Source organism: Gigantopelta aegis, chromosome 3 (genome assembly GCF_016097555.1).
Source record: "Gigantopelta aegis isolate Gae_Host chromosome 3, Gae_host_genome, whole genome shotgun sequence".
Classification (NCBI taxonomy): Eukaryota; Metazoa; Mollusca; class Gastropoda; order Neomphalida; family Peltospiridae; genus Gigantopelta; species Gigantopelta aegis.
The window spans coordinates 21,095,471-21,115,750 of NC_054701.1; the positions used below are offsets into that span (position 1 = coordinate 21,095,471).

General features: G+C 36.4%; 2 protein-coding genes across 5 annotated transcripts in view; one reads left to right on the plus strand and one right to left on the minus strand.

Annotated features, from left to right (window-relative positions):
- LOC121367683 lies at positions 1-12,839 on the plus strand. Of its 3 annotated transcripts, XM_041492001.1 has the most exons (6): positions 1-33; positions 1,087-1,151; positions 1,349-1,500; positions 2,952-3,110; positions 11,113-11,165; positions 12,760-12,839. In XM_041492001.1, exons 2-6 carry the CDS (start codon positions 1,108-1,110, stop codon positions 12,802-12,804), a joined length of 453 nt encoding a protein of 150 aa, XP_041347935.1. In that variant the 5' UTR covers positions 1-33; positions 1,087-1,107; the 3' UTR covers positions 12,805-12,839. The 3 variants fall into 3 exon arrangements, with proteins under 3 accessions (XP_041347935.1, XP_041347936.1, XP_041347934.1); XM_041492002.1 differs by lacking the exon at positions 2,952-3,110 and having other exon boundaries at positions 12,760-12,804; XM_041492000.1 differs by lacking the exon at positions 12,760-12,839 and having other exon boundaries at positions 11,113-11,302.
- Positions 9,156-20,280, minus strand: part of LOC121367682 (hydroxyproline dehydrogenase-like) — a 26,252-nt gene continuing 15,127 nt past the window's right edge. Inside the window, exons 7-8 of one of the 2 annotated variants that reach the window (XR_005957419.1) lie at positions 12,916-13,106; positions 9,156-9,648 (exon numbers count right to left, since the gene is read on the minus strand). The gene's annotated coding sequence lies outside the window, so the exon portion shown is untranslated. Of the gene's footprint in view, positions 9,649-12,353; positions 13,107-20,280 lie in introns of those variants that run through there. The other variant, XM_041491999.1, reaches the window with a different exon arrangement.

Sequence of the window (20,280 nt, forward strand, 5' to 3'; positions counted from 1 at the left end):
TTTTATGGTTTGTTTATGAACTGTGAATAAAGGGTCAGTATAACATTATTATTTTACTTTATATTCATCATCAGCAGCAGCAGCAGCAGCAGTAGTAGCAGCAGTAGCAGCAGCATCATAATCATTATTTTAATTAAAATATGCATTATACGTCTATTTTTATTTCTCTGTCTGTCAGTCTATGTTTATTGAACGATCAATATTTAAATTTCTTTTTACTAATGAACTATTAATATATAAATTGATATTTTACGCATATTTAATGTTTGGGTTGTATATTTAGTTTTTGTACAGTTCTGCATTTACAAATAAAATACATTAGCTAAATAAAGTCATAAATTGTGTGCTTTATCGATAAGCATATAAGATGAATATTTGATAGCGGGATAATATGTGGTAACGTTTTAACACGGGTACCATGATTAATTAAATCTACTTCCAATGTTTGAGGGTGTAACGTTTTACAACTTTTGAACGTTTGAAGACCTGATTTTTGGCCTTTTGGAAATAAAAATTAGCAGTTATGTTCAGTGACGAAATTTGGCTATTGTTAAATAATGTCGAGAAAGATGATTTTGAAAACAAATGAGTGGATCTACTTGCAAGACATACAGAGTAACAATTATTTGACTTGTGTTTAATATATAGAGATTATTATACGAGCTTGTGTGTCATACCGATTTTACGAAAAGACTGTCAGAAGTTTTGTATTGCCCGAGCGAGAGCTAGTGTAATACATAAATTCTGACACTCGTTTCGTAAAATCAGTACGACACACACGCGAGTGTAATAATTTCTTTATTATCCATAATATTATTGTTATTTTTTTATGAATAACAAACCGTCTCAGAATGTTTCAACCACAACTAGAAGGAAACGACGAAATGACGTCATATTCCACATACAATGTCTGAGCTAGGACTGGAGAAAACAACGTCATGTTATGACGTCTCTTCCCAAAATTACGTCATTACACTTGTTATTACACGTGTGATTCGTATGATTATTATTAACTCGGTTATATTGAACTATGTGGATAATACATACGTAGATTATTACTGCTATTTCATTTTAATTGTTTTTCAGAATCAGATTAAAACACAAACAATGCTACCAATACTTTTATTGACATTAATTGGATACGTCTACAGGTGAGTGTATGAATTATTTAATAAATGACATACGATGTATCTGTTGTAACTATTATAACATGTAATTGTCTGATTATCACGAACACAGAAAATCCATAATTAATTACTGTTCTCTGGGATGTAATATTACTCTCTGGTAGACCCGTCTGAATCAAGAGTGAAAGGTTGCACTCTAGGGGTTTTTGTTTTTCTTCTAGTCAGCAAATGTGCGTGCACAACAACCAGGACAAACTAACAGCCGATCATGTGGTCACCCAGGTGGCCAACTACGCCGACCACGACAGAAATGGCAAGATCACCGTCTTCGAAATCATATCTGAATTTGTGTCGCGGTTTGACACGCATCCGCGTAAGAATGCTTTGTTGATACATTGGCGCTTCGCGTTAATGGTGAACATGGTAGGCATCTAGTATTTACCCTTAAAATAGTTTTATTGTTCAAAGATTTAAATGCTATTTATTTATATCTATTTATTTATTTATTTATTTATTTATTTTCCTATATATTTATGGTGATTAATAACTACAGATGAATCAATGCCACACATTATATTTTCATAAATAACTCGAGAACATCGAAATTGTATTATCTTGCACGCCGTGTATACTAGTATTTCTGTCTTATCACGGCGTAACAATTTTATGGAATCTGTGAATCCTCAAAATCTGGCAAGTTGATGTTGACTGTGACTGATAGAGAGATGAAGTGCACAATGACAGCAGATAGGCCGGGTATATCCGCTTCACGTAACGTTATGAAGTGTTCACCTACGTTAAAACTGGTAAATTAATTTATTTGGTTGCAATTTTGTATGGGCATTATGCAGCTTGATATTACACCTTTAAGAATCTGTCTTATCACTTTGCCTGCCGTAGCATTGTCTGGCTCCCTGTCTACATCTCTATATACTATATAGTTACGACAAGTTAAGGGCCAGTATCAATTTTGATGTCACTTTAAAACAAAATATAAACATTCCGGGGCGGTGACAGGTAATAATTATAATAAAAGCAGGTGGCTAAAGCATTGGTGACTACGTGTATACCAACTTTTTACTCACAGCTTGTTTGACTGCCAGTAGAAAGCGTGTGGCAGATAAATTAAAATGTAAAATTGTTTGTGGGTTTTTTAAACTTTGGGGTTGTTGTTTTTTGTCAGTCAGGATAAGGCAAAAAAACCCCCAAAAAACCCAGGGTGTACGTTTTATGTAAAGCGAGCATTTTGGACTGTGGCTAAACCCTGATATGGCTGAATGGTGGCGTATTCATCAGACAAGTAGCAAGATACCTTCAAGTGAGCTATTCCGCCAACCAACGGCTGCACGAACTCAGTACCATTGGCAGAGCAAATGAGCTATGCCGCTTCTCAGATGCAGTGTTTATGTGTACTTTGTTCATCTACGTTAAGAAAGAATAATAACTCAACACGGGATTGTCGATTAGGCCACATGTAATAAAACTAAGACCTAACATAATAATACTAAGACAAAAACAATAGATATAACAATTTTGATATGATTGTTACACAACAATACAGACATGATTGCTGCGAATGTTATTTCTGGCAAAGTTCTAACGTGTAACTGTGCTAAAGAATGTTCCGAAAAGTAAATTCCTTACAATATTTTGGGGCTGAATGCGCCATATATGTAGCCCATAACTTCTTGTGACGAGTATATATTTCATGTTCTTTCTCTATGTCTGTCTCTCTCTCTCTCTCTCTCTCTCTCTCTCTCTCTCTCTCTCTCTCTCTCTCTCTCTCTCTCTCTCTCTCACCACCTTTGCGAATGTTAATTTCAGACGATATGAAAATAGATCGTTATGAGTTCATCTACAATTGGCAATACCGATTTCGTGATGTTCCAGCATTTGCTGAATACTTATTTCGCCATCTTGATCGTAACCATGACAACATATTTGGTGCGGAAGACATCACCCCGCTTTATAGGTCTATGGACGGTTAGTGTATAATCACATACTTGTTAATATATAAAATATACTATAAGTGGGCATTAGACAGCGTTTATCTTTGTTTCAAAACGTATCTAACAAGCGAAAGCTATTGGACTACCTTGTTATAAGAAAGAGTTGTAAGATAAATGATAGCTAACGGAAATGAGTGCAGTATTCATTTCTCACATCGTTTTCAACTAAAACCGCTTGCAAGATTACTTACAGGTCATAGAGCAGTTGATTTCGGTAGTGCTAATTTCTTTAGAAGATGTGTCTTTGGCGTTCGGGTCAGCCTGACAGATGTCTATATAGTGATATGACACATTATTCGGATATCGTAGTGTAATATGCGACAGGTGTATATGAATCCGTGGAGGATCTACATATATATATTGTGTGTACATGTATCAACAATAAATCTACTTATAGTTATTTAAAGACTATATAATACCTAAATTATGATATTTCTTCGAGGTGAGGGGGTTATTAGAAAATAGTTAAAACTGCAATCACGAGTACTATGTATATGTATACAACTATATCTATATATGTTTTTGTTGTTATTGATTAACAACAGATATCATTCTTTTGACATTGAACAACTTGATCATAGAAATGCTGTTTGGAGGTGAACCCAAGGCGCCCTCATTATAATACCAACTCGATAGGCTGCCTTTCCATTTGTGCGGTTTCCAGTGAGGCGTTCTTATTACACGGTTCTTTCCATGTGACGTCATTAATTAAACGACCATATGCAAATTGAAACATGTCATTGTTAAATGAGGAAGATCCATTACTAATAAAACTTCTACAGTAAAAAACACATTTGATCAAATCGAGATTTGAACCACTACTTAAAGTCCTTTCCAAAGTGAACGATTTTTCCCCCATACTATGTAATTTACTACAAATTATTTATTTCTGAGCCGATTGTTTTCTAAATATGATACAAAAATAGTTGTTGTCTTTTGTTATAGGCCTATTCTAAAACACTTACATCAAACCAAACCAAATTATTTACGAAAACCAAAACAAAAAACCCCAACATTTTTGTAGGAGGATGGGACAGACTATTGGATACGAGAACTAACACCTGCAAAAACATGCCCGTATTTAGGAGGGGGTGGGGTTACGGTCAACATGTAGGTCTAGATGCCATTTTGATGATATCACGCATCACTGACAAAAATGAATGGAATGCAACTTCATATCCAAAAGACCCCAGCACATAGCTAGTCGGACCCTCCCACTTGAAATGCTGGTTACTGGCCTGTGTAAAAAGACACACATATTTTGGGAACATAAAATAATGAGGAGATTGGAGCAGGGTGTTTTCCATAATCTAATGCGTAAGCTTCAATTTTATACCGAAAAAACGTCAGTATTTTCGTAATATGTCTCCCTTGAAGCTGGAATATGGTTTGGGATTTGTAGTAAAAAGACCGTTCTCCGTGAGCCTCTTTCATGCAAGGAAAGGCTGGCAACATGCATCAGGTATTAAAGCATGTAGTGATATCATGCAGGGTTTAATACCAAGCAGCCTACACTCATAATAATATTATATATTGTTTTATCGGAAACGGCAATAAAACAATTTATTAGTACATTGCATAGACTACAACAATGCAACACGGAACCCATTATGTTTTACTGCCACCAGTGCCTACCACAGGTCCGTAGGCAGGGGTGGGTAAGAGGGACCGACCAACCCGCCATATCGTACAAATTGCTTTAAAAACACAATAGTTTACCTCCTAAAATAACATTAATTCTTGCTAAAAAAAAAAGGTATTTTTATTTTTCGTTACTAAAGTGAACAATTTAAACATTATTGTTAGTAACAAGTTGGTGAGCATGCACATCAGTTATTTGATTTCATTTCATGTTATTACAGTACAGGTACGTCTTTTATATAAAAAAATTTATTATTATTAAACGAGGATAAAGGGTGTTAATATAGGCGCATTCAGGAGGGAGTTGTGGGGGTCCGGATTCGCTTTAATCACTTTTTTCCCCCAATAAATAATTTTTAAATTGATGAAATTGAAATCATTCAAAATTAACACATTGCAAACTTTCCGGATCCGTCACCGATACTGTGTAGACGTAATTTAGTGAATTATTATTTTAATTCATTATGATGGTTGGGTTTATCATTATGAACATGTCCAAAAATCCATCACGGATCGAACAACCGTAGTCCATCCTTAATGATCCGTAGAAGAACGTAATAATCCGTTCTAATCCGTAATAAACTGTACTTAAAGTGTACTTATCCGTCATTAATCGTAGTAATCCCCGACCTCAAGCCGCGGTCACACTCAAGGATCGGGTTAGCCGCAGATACGATCCGGCATCATTCGTGACAACATGGGCGTACATAGGATTTTGAAAAGGGGGGTTCCAAAATAGATTGCAGAGATATTGGGCATATATTTCTATGTTGAGTTTTGAAAAGGGGGGTTCCAAAATAGATTGCAGAGATATTGGGCATATATTTCTATGTTGAGTAAATATAATAATGTCAGATATCAATGTCAGATATATTAAATTATAAAAAAAAGCGATTTCAGGGGGGGTTCGGTCGAACCCATCGACCCCCCCCCCCCCCCTCCTATGTACGCCCATGGACAATCCGTTGTTGTCCGTACTAAACTGTACCGATCCTTAGCGATCCGTAGCGACCCGTAGCGCTCCCCGTTGTCAACTAACCCCATTCCTTAATAATCCTTGGTTTATCCGTCGAAAACCGTAGTTAAACCGTGGTTCATCCGTAGGGGACCGCGGATAGACCATTATCCGGGGTCATCCGTGAGGTTTTCATCAGTCGTGGATCCGGCCAGACGATCCTTAACAGTGTGACCGGGGTTTTAGCGGCAGAAATAGCCGCGCGGGTAAAACCATACCAATGGAAAGGCACCGGCCTCGATGGCGCAGTGGTTAAGCCATCGGACTACAGGCTGGTAGGTATAGGGTTCGCAGCCCGGTACCGGCTCCAACCCAGAGCGAGCTCTTAAGGGCTCAATGGGTAGGTGTAAGGCCACTACACCCTCTTCTCTCTCACTAACCACTAACAAACTAACAACCAACCCACTGTCCTGGACAGGCAGCCCAGATAGCTGAGGTGTGTGCCCAAGACAGCGTGTTTGAACCTTAATTGGATATAAGCATGAAAATAAGTTGAAATCAATCAATCAATGGAAAGGCAGCCTTAAACGTAAATGCACTTGCTAATCTAGGTCGCATATTTGATATGTTAAATCACAATTAAAAGCATTTTCTACCGTTCAGTATTGATAACGTGGTGGCTAACTTGGTTTTGTTAACCCACGAGTTCATTAAAACTGTAGTCGTGTATTTTGCATTACAAAACGATATTATAGAGTTGTCTAGTATGAGAGTGGCATTCCTCTTTGTGGCAGTGCTAGAATAATGCAATCTACTAAAGGATATCCTCGGGAGTGGCTATCCTCCTATAGACGAAACACTAGACGAGGAATCAAACACTATTACCAAATGCCCATTCGACTCTGCAGTGTGCAGTGATACGGCCCTAATCACGTATTACGGTTCTGTCATTCAGATTTATGAATCTTAATATATATATTTTTTTTTTTATTAAAGGGACATTCCTGAGTTTGTTGCATTGTAGGATGTTTCTGACTAATAAAATACTTCTACGATTAAACTTACATATTAAATAAATTTTCTTGTTTAGAATATCGGTGCCTGTATATTCAACGTATTTCTGGTCGAATTAATATTTGTAAGTAGTCGAAACTCAATTTTGTCTTCAAATAATTTTGTACGTACGAATGAATGAATGTTTAACGACACCCCAGCACGACAAATACATCGGCTATTGGGTGTCAAACTATGGTAATGCAAATAAATAAAGTGATGATCAACATCAATATAAAAATTGAAGACAAACAAAACCAGTGTAAAGAACTGTGCAAAACACAAATATCACAGAATTTTACGGATACTGAATCTTACTCAAAACTTCAATTTTGTGCTGTATTGGCCATTCTCAAAGAGAATGTTACACCCCTGCACCACGGTGAGGTTACAGCACAAGCAGGGATTGTACGTACGAAAAAACATATTTTAGGAAATAAAATGAAATTTAACCTAGTACAAATATTAGAACGGTCAGAAATGCATTGATTATACAGACACTGTTATTCTAAACAATAAAATATATTTAATGTGTAAGTTTAATCGTAGAAATACTTTATTAGTCGATAACATCTTAAAAACTGCAGCAAACTCAGGAATGTCCCTTTAAAACCTTGAATTTGACCTTATTTTTTTTATAAAATATTAGAATTCTCGACCCTAATCTCAATCTAATTAAAATTAGCTCCACTATTACATGTGGATCTAACACCAGCCAGTTGGAGCTCATGTCCACTAATCAAAACCTTACTTGCAAAATCCTGCCAGTAATTTAAAACTAACAGCACTGCGTAGTCCCCAATGTCCAGGTAACATTTCGTCTGTAAATAATAATTTAAATATTGACCAATCACACTTCGCCTTTTATAACGTTATTTGGGAGCATACAAATTCTAAAAATATCGGGCGAGTCTATTTTAGTGGCCGCAGTACAGCGAACCATACCAATACGTACGAGGTGGGTTATCAGTCTTCAATTTAACGTTAAAAAATATTTATTTATTTATAAAAAAACTAAAACTAAATCAGTCTTCAGTTTTACATTACAAATTATTTATTTTATAAAATAAAACATGTTTTAAGGCATTCGTAATTCACACGAAACATGTCGTATACCCTCAGGATAATTCGGAATGTTTTCAAATTGTTTTTAAATCACTGGCAGGATTGTGCAAGGTTTTGATTGGTGGACATGAGCTCCAACTGGCTGGTGTTAGATCCACATGTAATAATGAGCTAATTTTAACTAGATTGCCCTAACCTCAACCTTTAAATAACCTCTGAATCTGAATAATCTGAATCCACCTTATTCTCTTTATAGATGTTTGATAATATCTAAACATGTCGATAATATTTACACTTTGATTATCATACGGTAATATTTAAAAAAAAAAATTTGTAGCAAGAAGAAGGAAATGTTTTTTTTAACGACGCACCCAACACATTTTATTTACGGTTATATGGCGTCAGACATATGGTTAAGAACCACACAGATATTGAGAGAGGAAACCCGCTGTCGCCGCTTCATGGGCTACTCTTTTCGATTACTAGCAAGGGATCTTTTATATTCACCATCTCACAGACAGGGTAGTACATACCACAGCCTTTGATATACCAGATGTGGTGCACGGGCTGGAACGATAAATAGCCCAATGGGCTCACCGACGGGGATCGATTCTAGACCGAACAACGTTAATTTGTACTGAAAAGAACAACGAAAGATGGGTTCTGTTACCTTATGTGTTCCTATTTCTCTTATTTTAACAACTGTTTTGTTATATATTTGTAACTTTCTAGTAAACGTAGCCCGGTGGTAAAGCGCCCCCTTGATGCGCGGTTGGTTTAGGGTCGATTCCCGTCGGTGGACCCATTGGGCTATTTCTCGTTCTAGCCAGTGCACCACAACTGGCATACCAAAGACCGTGGCATGTGCTACCCTGTCTGTGGGATGGTGTATATAAAAGATCCCGTGCAACTAATGGAAAAATGTAGCGGGTTTCCTCTCTAAGACTATATGTCAAAATTACCAAATTGTTGACATCCAATAACCGGTTATTAATAAATCAATGGCTCTAATGGTCTCGTTAAACAAAACAAACATTTTTTTTCTTTTTAGCAATGTTCCAGTGACTGATCGAAGATTGATCGGTTTAGTTCTAACAATGTGATGAACGATTTTAGAAATCCATAATCGATTGTATGGCAAAATATTAACTGTCATTTTCCTCCAGGTTGATGTAAATCTGTTGGAGTTGGGGTTTATTTTCATGTCTACATATCAAAAAAAAAAATGTTTATTTTAGGTTTAAATTAGTGATTTATAGGGTGTAGATGTTACAATTACTAATCGCCAACAACAGACGAAAGCAATGTGAAAGGGTCCTTTATTGAGGGTAGTCTATGACAAAACCCTGTAAAACAATAACAATAATCTTAAAACATATAAAACACCATGATACATACATTCGCATAAAAAGATACTAAAGTTGTAGAAATATAGTCTTAAGTTATACAAATATACTCTCTGCAGTATGTTGATACAAAAAATAGAAAAAATAAAGAAAACACAATTGGATAAACTAATTGAATAAGCGCTACTTCAAGCATATAATTAAATATTTATTAATTTAACATTAATAAATAACCCATGGTAACATATTCACAATGTATAAAACTAAACATTAATAAATAATCTAAATTAAGTTACATTCATAATATAATGAAAAATAGACATTTACACAGTACACAATTAGCACGAGAAGTGAATATACTGCACGGGCCGTGACCTAAAGAAACAAACAATAGTCTACCTTTCGCTGTGGGCGTAAGGGCGACACAGAGAGTGAAGGTCTTGATCAGTTAACTATAAAACAAATAAAGTAATACTAAAACATGGATCACAACTGTTACATAGCATACATAATACATGTATATACAAATACAGGCATTTTCTATTTCTTATCGACATGTTAAACGAATACTATTAATTATTAAGCATTAAGCTACCACAAGGTTTATTATAATTATACTTTAATTATTACACCTATATACATCTTAGATATAATTACATGTATAATCCAACTATTAAATAAGCTAGCATTACTTCTAAACTAAATAATGTTTATGTCTAATCCTTCACCGATTTATATTTAATACTAACTATAATTTACAAAACTACAATTACTTCTTAATGATGTTTGACTTTATGCATATTAGTATAAAGAAGTACAAATAAGAAAAGATAAAGAAAACTAACCTCAGGATTTCAAAGATGGCGAACTTTAAGAGAAGGAAAAACATGTCTTCTTGCCAGGTGAGATTTTAAAAATAGTAATTAGTCACCAGTTGGCTTAGCCAAATTAGCCAATTGCAGAGCCGTGGTCGGTGTCACAGGTCAGTGGTCAACAGTCAAATACCATCCCAAGCTACAGTTACTGATCCAAAGTGTGAACCCACTGATTAAAACTCAATGCATGTATGTTTGTGTACAGTGCAGTGCAGTAGCTTAAAATCACTAAAATTCCACCTGGTTACATAGATACCGACAAAAAGGTACATGACCCTTTGGTAGCAGCAAAGAGTTCGCTGATTGGTTTTGCATAGATCCAAGTTTGAATGCTAATTATTTGCAATAGGAAGTAAATTCTTAAGCTTAGTGATAGCCAAGGATTTTTTTTTTTTTTATTATTATTTTTTTTTTAAAGAAAATTGTTTTTTTCACCAGCAGTGCAAACAGTTTAGCTGTAACGACGCTTGGTATTCATACACCGGTTTTTTCTTGTGACAAAAGTGGGGGTAATTTTCAAACAAGCTCATTTTGTTATACAATTGAATAGCTAAACCTTTATTGTTTTTGTAAGGTTTAATGAGAAAAGTTTCCATTAATAAATACACGTGTGGTATCCGCCAACTCCTGCTTGGGTGTGGTTTCTATGGTTGTGAACAATGTCAAAAATGCACCAAAATCATTAATTTTGGACACATTATGATGAAAGTAACACAGACAATTAACTAAAAATATTAAATGATGTCCCTTTATATTTATGACCCGTTTTTGTAATTTCCGGAAGACTAAAAATACTTGTATCTTTCTTTATTTTTAAACCATAGGTGGACATTTAGGATGCCAGGGGCTGGCATGCATCAGTCTCAAATGAATAACTGTGGCCTTCTACCTTATGATTCAAATTCATTTTGTGTTCCTGTAATGCTAACCGATCGTATAATCGAAATGTGATCGGTTGATTCCCCGACCGAATATATGCAATGATCGATGGTGAAATTCCTACCGATTCCCAACACTTATTATTTATTACATGTTTTATAGCTAACCACGATGGGAGTGTAACAAAAGCAGAATTTAGAAAATGGTTTGAAAAGGTAAGTTTGTATGAGGATATGGTTGGGGTGCAGAAAAACCTACCATTCTAATGAGCTTCATATTCATGGTTCTATATGTATGTATGTATGTATATATGTCTCTGTGTGTGTATGTATATATATATATATATATATATATATATATATATATATATATATATATATATATGAATCCCGTAGGTTTGAACCCCGTCGGTGCTCCAGAAAGTGTTCGACCCATCGTGTAGTTCGACCGAACCATTCGGTCAACATCGGACATTTCCGTAACATCAGTTAGAAAGCTGAATTAGATACAAATTGTGTAATACGTGTAAGTGCACTGAAATAAAATAAATAAATGGCAATAACACAGATGTGACCGATAATTAAGGCTTATAGTCGACCCTGGACGTGTTCGACTCAACAGCAGTTAATATAAGGGATTTCGTTTTTGGTTCGAGCGTTGCGGTATGTCGACCCTTCCAGGCCTTCGCTCGAACTAAATGATCTGTGTTATTAGCTATATTTCCGTCAAACTGGTGATCCATCAAATATCAAATCGTAAACCATTAAAGAGGACTAACAATCGCTGCGCTTGCGCAGTTGGTTATTACAACCTTCGGATTAATTATTTAGGCTGAACGAACTATAGAAAGAAAGAAAGAAAGAAATGTTTTATTTAACGACACGCTCATAGACGAATCGCGGAACCACAACAATAGCTATTCAATCCTATAGTTACCATCCTTGTCATGTTCTTTGTTAAGCGGGTAAGGGTAATGATTTTTTAAAGTGCAGCTCGTGTGAGATGAACCGTGATACCAGTCAAACAGTTAGTGCTCAAACAGGCGTTACTTTGAACACGACTACATTTCTGGAGAGCGGACAGTGCTGGGTCTTTTTATTGTTGAAATATTCAAATTGTTTAGTAATAAATCCATGTAAATACAGATTACGAATTTGACATTTATTTATTTTATTTCAGTGCACTTACATGTATTTCACAATTTGTATCTAATTCAACTTTCTAACTGATGTTACGGAAATGTCCGATGTTGACCGAATATATATATATATATATATATATATATATATATATATATATATATATATATATGTGTGTGTGTGTGTGTGTGTATGTATGCATATATAATATATATATGTACATATGTATATATAATATGTGTGTGTGTGTGTATGTGTGTGTGTGTGTGTGTGTGTCTAACAGCAATGTAATGTATAAAACAGTTGGATCCATCCAATCAAATAGTTTCTTACAAGGAACAAGATAGAAAACCAATGAAATAATTTGTTAGTCACGACTACAATTGTCATTAATATTGTATCATTCCAATGTTGTAATCGAACATTATCGATTCATTCTGTCAGTAGTATTATTACCTCCGATTACGCAGGGCAGTGGCGGATCCAGAAAATCCATTGGGGGGGGGGGGGGGACATGAGGTGGAAGGCCCCCACCCCCACCCCCAGATCCGCCTTTGTAGGGTATTATTATGTTGTTAAATGGCGGGGAGAAGAGACTAGAATGAACTGGAATTGTAACACTGTTTGTAATAATATTTATGGTTTTACTTGTTTTACTTGTTTTCCACAGCTGTATAAAGACTGTGTCGCAGTACCTAATCACCAGCTTCAGTGAAAACGTTATCTTTATTGCTGTTCAATAAACTAATTATTCTTACTGGGATTTCTTCTTTATAGAAATATTGTATCAATACAATGTCCCAATGTATAAAGAAAAACGACATACATTTTCCCACATCCTGCACTTAAAACGGCACGCATTTCCTCCATTGTCTATGTGTAAACTGACACACATTTGTTTTACTGTCCGTAACAGACGCGTGTGCAGCAGGTTTAGCGGAAGTTGGGTCTAGACTGTGGCGAGCGAGGTTTAGAGTGGAGGGGTGGGGGTCGAGTCATGCTCTCCCGGAAAATATACTGAAAAAAAAGAAGAGAAAATTAATAAACAGACCTGAACGTTCTTTACTAGGATGTCTGTGGCCAAAACGTATGTTCGATCTAATAGTTGATAATAATAGTTGATATTAACATTAATATTTCTGGTTCCCCTAACATTTATGTTACAACGAGTTGTTGTTTTTATATTTTAAAAACAAAACGTATCTAACAAGTGAAAACAAGTTGGATACACTTTAAAACAACGAGTTGTAAGATAAATGGTATCAAACGGACACAAGTGTAATAGGCCTATTCTAGTTCTTGCACCAGTTTTGCCAGTTATTTTCTGCACTTGTTTATAGTGTGCAAGATTTATACCACTCGACCGTTACACGATATCGTGATATAATAATCCCGCGCGCTATAATGTTGTGCAATAAATAGCGTGGCAAAACAACTGGTATGTGGTTTTGTCTATAACTGACACGTCACAGAATTAGAGAATACTCAACGAGCTACGAGGCAACAGTACCAAAGTTTTTTTGTTGTTGTTTAAGTCCAAAATCGAGCGAGTGCAAGTTTTACTAATTAATACGGTTAAAGGTAGGGTCAACTCAAACAATAGCCTTATGTGTTGGAAAGATACTGACACTTTAACAAATGACAAACGCGTAATTTTAGAGTTAATAAAAAAAAACATGATTATTCCTGCTAACTGGGGGCAGGCATTTTGTTTCGTTTTTGTGACGTCCGGTGGTATAGCTTGAGGCGAAGTGACGTCAGCTCCGTCCATCTCCTCTATGCACAGTGTAAACAAATGCTCTAATTTACGACAAGGCGCTTCGCTTTCATCAACCTGACTTGTAAAACAACACAATTGACTTGATAGTATGATAAACTGTTTAACTAAATATATTTCATGTTGCATCAATAGAACGAAATGGGGTTATAGTAAAAAAAAACTACAAATTAAAATCCAAAGGAAAAAAATGCATGTATTATTAGGCCTGTTGTTAGAGTACGTTCGAGCAAAAGCGACTACTCACGATACCCAAGTGATACTTTTCTTTTCTTTGGGACGACGTAATTGGTCAGATTTGTGATTTTAGATGGGAAAGTCTACTTAATCAAGGGCTTCACAGAATTACTTACATTAATAAAGCAGGACGGCTGATAATGCCCATTACGATTTGACGGGTATCCGTGCTGTTATCACACAATACCCTGTGATCTTAATAAAAGAGGCACGTCTTTTCAGTGTGTCTAGACACAGTGTCTGGGGACCGTCTAAATATACACCTGCCAATCAGGAACCACAGGTACAGGTCACGGAAAGAAAAGACCAATTAACCAAGAAAAAACTCCGATTATTGTTTCAGTCCGTGGGTTAATTTATGTAAAAAAACATAATACAGTTATTTCAACACTTTGACAATGGGGTGGTTTATTTTGTATTGAAAAATAATATATAATTGGTGCTGGCTTACTAGGATGGATATTATTACAGAACATTGCGATGCATCCGCAAAAATCAGGTATGTTTTGTTTCTTCAGTTCGAAGACTAATTCCTGACGTGACACGTTAGGTATTACGTAACCACCAGCTCGCCAGAGGGCGTATTCACTGGGACGGTACAAAATGGCTGCGCACGTTATATATAATAGCCGTCACAATTAACCGTTTTATTAATTAACTATACGATTATACTTGTTGATATTAAGCAATAATGTGCATTATATATCGTTGAATATGCTTACCAGGCCAAATGCCTTAATTGTCCCCTCCATACAAGTCGATCATCGCTAGCACCTGCGAGTGATTGTTGTTATTGAACCGATATGTTGTAGGCCTAGGCCTATTATTATTAATACGTAACGAATTCAGAGACCCTGCATAATCAGTATATAATTCCATTCAGCTCTCAAATATAAACCACGATTATAAATTGTGTTTTTTTTTAGAAAAAGCGTGAGCTTATAGTAACGTTGCGTAAGAGCGTGATGTTTGTTACAAATGCGTGAGACTCGCGCCAAATGCGTGAGAGTTGACAGGTATGCAATACTGTTTATCTTGCACGAGTGAATTGACGTTGTCCTTTCCAAGCCTAAGGCGAGGTTAGGGCAACATCAGTTAATGAGTGCAAGATAAACGGTATTGCTGAGTAACGAATTGGGTATTCTATTTGTTACCCATTTTCAATATTTATCATTTTATGCAAGATTTTCGATCGAGAACAAGAGACGTACGCATAGCTGATGACGTCAGTTAGTTGTTGACATGACTGCCAGCATGGAAACAACACAACCGCCAATAGTGAAGCACTGTTTATGACGTCAAAACGTATCTAGGGGAAGAAATGTGGGGGGGGGGGGGGGGGTCTTTCCCCACTTCCCTCTGCCATTATGGGTAATAACAAACTATTTCGGCCCCGGATGTCCTTGTATTATTGGATGGTGTGTCTCTGGTGACCGGGTTATCACCGCGGTCCAACCAGTCGTAAAAGTCAAAAAGTTAACATAATATTTATGTTGGAGACGACATTTATCAACAACGGGTCATCTCTTACATGGGTGTGTAAGAAAAAAAACACCCAGTATTCTTTGAAATATTGGAATGTAAGGAATTTTCCCCCTAGTGGGTTCAGCGTAAATGAGTATAATCTACAAATTGTATAAGGAGATCAAAGTATGTCAAAAGTCGGGCCATAAGACGTTCCCAAACTAGATACGGAGAAGGGAGTTATGAGAATCTCGTTGTGCCTGTCATATGTCTATGAATTATGTCACGTCAAACCAAAATACTCAGCCTTGTGAAACGAACATATGTTCTTAAAGGGACATTCCTGAGTTTGCTGCAATTTTTAAGATGTTATCGACTAACAAAGACTATTTAACGACTGTAATTACATATCAAATATATTTTTCTTCATAAAATATTAGTGGCTGTATATTAAACGTGTTTCTGATTGTTCTATTTGTACTAGGTTATAATTCATTTTATTTCCTAAAATACATTGTTTCGTACGTACGAAATTATTTGAAGACAAAATCCAGTTTGGGCTTCTTACAAATACTAAGACGACCAGAAACACATTGAATATACAGACACTAATATTCTAAACAAGAAAATATATTAAATATGTAAGTTTAATCGTAAAAATATTTTATTAGTCGGAAACATCTTACAATGCGGCAAACTCAGGAATGTCGCTTTAAAATATATTCTTGCTTGTTTCTTGACTTTTAAATGAACTGATAGCAAAACAAAAGTTATAACATTAATATTTTTTCTTTGTTTTTCTTTATATCATCATCATCATCATCGTCGTCGTCAATTTCTCAGAATAAAACATACTTTATTAGTTTTCCCCCGGTGGTTTGTTTTTTTTGTTTTGACAATCCATGTATCCGTCTGTCCGTTTATCTCTATCTGTCTGTGTTTGTCTGAATTTATTGATTTACCAATGTTTTTAATCATGTGAATATTTTATCAATAATAATAACTATCATTAATCAGAACTGTCAACCTGTGGTAATTCTTAGGCGTGAGAAAGTTAGAAGTCAGGGTCCAGGGACTGTAAGTTCTTGGTCAGGTTCAAGGAGAATTTTTTCAAAAAAAAAAAAAAAAAAAAAAAAAATCGAGCGAGTGCAACTTTTACTAATTAATACGGTTAATGTTAAACCATACAAGTCGGTCATCGGTAGCACCCGCGAGTGAAAGAAAGAAATGTTTTATTTAACGACGCACTCAACACATTTTATTTACGGTTATATGGCGTCAGACATCCCACAGGCAGGATAGCACAAACCTTGGCCTTTGTTGAACCAGTTATGGATCACTGGTCGGTGCAAGTGGTTTACACCTACCCATTGAGCCTTGCGGAGCACTCACTCAGGGTTTGGAGTCGGTATCTGGATTAAAAATCCCATACCTCGACTGGGATCCAAACCCAGTACCTACCAGCCTGTAGACCGATGGCCTAACCACGACGCCACCGAGGCCGGTCCACCCGCGAGTCATTATTGGTATTGAACCGATATCCTGCATCATTATTAATAGGTAACGAATTCAGAGACCCTGCATAATCAGTATATAATTCCATTCAGCTCTAAAATATAAACCACGATTATAAAATATTTTTATTTTTAGAAAAAGCGTGATATTATAGTAACGTTGCGTGACAGCGTGATATTTGTTAGGCTACAAATGCGTGAGATTCACGCCAAATGCGTGAAGAGTTGACAGGTATGTATTATTACTATTATTACTATTATTATTATTATTATTATGTTGTTGTTGTTGTTGTTTTTGTTATTATTTTTATTTCAAAAAAAAAAAAAACCCACCAATCGCAAAATGATACCATTTGTCTTACTTATTCTAACTGGGTCTGTTTACAGGCGAATGTATGATCGACTTTTAAAAAATATATATATTATCAAGACATTTCAGTTATGTTTCTATGGGTCTTGGGCCAGTGTAAATAAGTTAATGTAAATATTATAAAATTGTCAACTTTTGTTAAGGTAACAGATAAAAGCAAACGATTATGTCTAGGAATCCAAAAGAAACTCAACCAAACAAGAAAGAAACAAAAAAGTTTGTTTTGTTTAACGACACAACTAAAGCTCATTGTTTTATTAATCATCGTCTATTGGATATCAAACATTTGGTAATTTTCAAATACAATCATAGGAAACCAGCTACATTTTTCCATTAGTAGCAAGGGATCTTTAATATGCACCATCCCACAGACAGGACTGCACATACCACGGCCTTTGATATGCCAATATGCGACGTACCGTCCCTTCTGGGAAACATTGCCACAATAAATAATGCGTGTTAGTGAACTTTTGAATGCTGTAGGTGCATTTCTAAAATGTATCATCTCCTCGAATGATGTAGGTGCCCTTTTAAAATTTGCGCAGCCTTTCTTTTAAAAGGGGAAATGATACAATCGCGCGTAGCGCCACAATATTTGGCAGCGGTAGACTCGTTAACTAGAAGAACGACAGTGGCGTGACGTCACTAAGGATAGGTTTAGCGCTGAAACAAACACAATGACGTAACAAAATACCGTCCGTCTACGTAAGCTATATAGCCTCCTGTCCCGAGTCCTGGAAGCCAGTTCAGGAAAACACGAATAAAAATAAAGTCAAACACCGTCCGTGACATTAACACATTAATCATGTATATATTTTTAAAATAAAATATACTAAAGTAGACATTGAACGTTTTCACTTCTTAATTTTACGTGTTAAAATCGACAAATTCAAATAAATATTATTTCGTTTGGAAAGGGTAAAGTTGGGGGGGGGGGGGGGGGGGGGGGGGGGGGGGGGGGGGGGGGGGGGGGGGGGGGGGGGGGGGGGGGGGGGGGGGGGGGGGGGGGGGGGGGGGGTGGGGGGGATTTAACGGCATCAAAGATAAAGCATATTGATGTAATAATCATCCGACCCCATACAACCGTAAATAAAATGTGTTGAGTGCGTCGTTAAATAAAACATATCCTATCCTTCCTTCCATCTGCTGTTGGATGTCTAACATTTGGTAATTTTGACATATAATTTAGAGAGGAATCGGGTGCATGTGCAGGGGGAGGGTATTGGAGGTCGAAACCCTTACTTGCCCAAGCTTAAAAAAAATTGAAATGTATTTTATGGGGGAGCATAGCCCCCCATAAACTTCGCTTAACACAGTCTATAACCCCAACCCCGCTGAAATCCCTGCACGCGCGCCTTGGAAACCCGCTACACTTTTTTTTAGCAAGGGATTGTTTATATGTACCATCCCACAGACATGATATCACATACCATGGTCTTTTTGTATACCCACCGATGGGGATCGATCCTAGACTGAACGCGCATTTCAAAAAACCGCCTGTTTAGGTCTAAGTAATGAATAAAAAATAACATATAGTCTTGAAAAATGTTACGTAAATCGAACACAGTAGCCTCTTCCTCTACCCCTAGAGCGTTACGTAATTAGTAACACCCCCTTACATGTAACTCGTATGCCAACAGCTGGCCACTGTCAAAATTTCAAGGCAAATCCCCCACTCACCGACCCCTGGAATGGTGTTGTACCATACCTCTATGGATATAAATATGTTTTGGAGATATGAGACGACCCCTCAATCAAGACAGTTAAATTTGTTCAAAAATGGCGAAATCTCACGTGGTCTCTTGTTGGGGAATTCTATACTTGTGATAAGCCAATGAAAACCGAGATCGGTACGAGCCCGTCAAAAGTGTTCCACTTTCAAAATCATGGCTTTGTTTTTGACCTGGATAAGCCAGCGTAGTGAAACCAATGCGGAGTACGGCGTCAAATATGCACCAAACGTAATTGGATTTTCTGTTCTATATTCTTAAATAATAAAATATTTCAGGGAATGTAGTTTTAAAGGTGCTATATAAGGTTACCATGTTATAACATCGATTACTAAATCAAAATGCAGGCATAACTGCACTTTTACGTCTTGCGAATAATAGTAGGTTTATTGACGATATCCGTTGATAGCGAAGACGGACGTGTGTAGAGTGTCGTTTTGTAATAAAGTGTTGCAACACACGTGTTAGTTCGATATCATTTATCTTGCATTTCGTTTAAAATTGTATTCACCTCACGTTTGTTCCCATTGGCGTAGCCAGGGTTTTATATTGGTGGATGACCATAATGTCATAGAGGGTCAACCACATTCAGGGCTCTGGCTGTCGGTAGCTTTTTAAAAAGTAATATTCCATATTCTCATCTTAACTTTCTGTCCCGAGTCAAGTCCCTGGCTATCCAGAGACAGGACCCGGGATGGACATGCCTGAAACATTAGTGGTATATGGGCATGTTAAAAGAGTTCAAGCTCAAGCTGTTCTATCTTCTGATGTGAACAAACGATTACATAATCTATCAGACACCTCAAACATAATAATACGAAATATCCAATTAGCGTAATAGCGATCACGTGACCGGTATAGAAAAAACAGAATATGCCTACTGTGACGTTGTTTTTGAGACTCTCAATAGGGAAGGAAGGTAATGTTTTATATAAATATGCACTCTACACATTTTATTTGCGGTTATATGGAGTCGGACACACAGATATTGAGACATAAAACCCGATGCCGCGTTTTTGTATGCACCGTCCCACAGACAAGATATTACATACCACGACCTTTGTTACACCAGTAGTGGAGCACTAGTTGGAATGAAAAA

Coding starts and splice junctions, on each gene's coding strand:
- LOC121367683 (XM_041492000.1), top strand. CDS start 1,108: ATGCTACCAATACTTTTATTGACATTAATTGGATACGTCTACAG. Junction 1,152..1,348: donor TTAATTGGATACGTCTACAG/GTGAGTGTATGA, acceptor TTTTTCTTCTAG/TCAGCAAATGTGCGTGCACA. Junction 1,501..2,951: donor GCGGTTTGACACGCATCCGC/GTAAGAATGCTT, acceptor TGTTAATTTCAG/ACGATATGAAAATAGATCGT.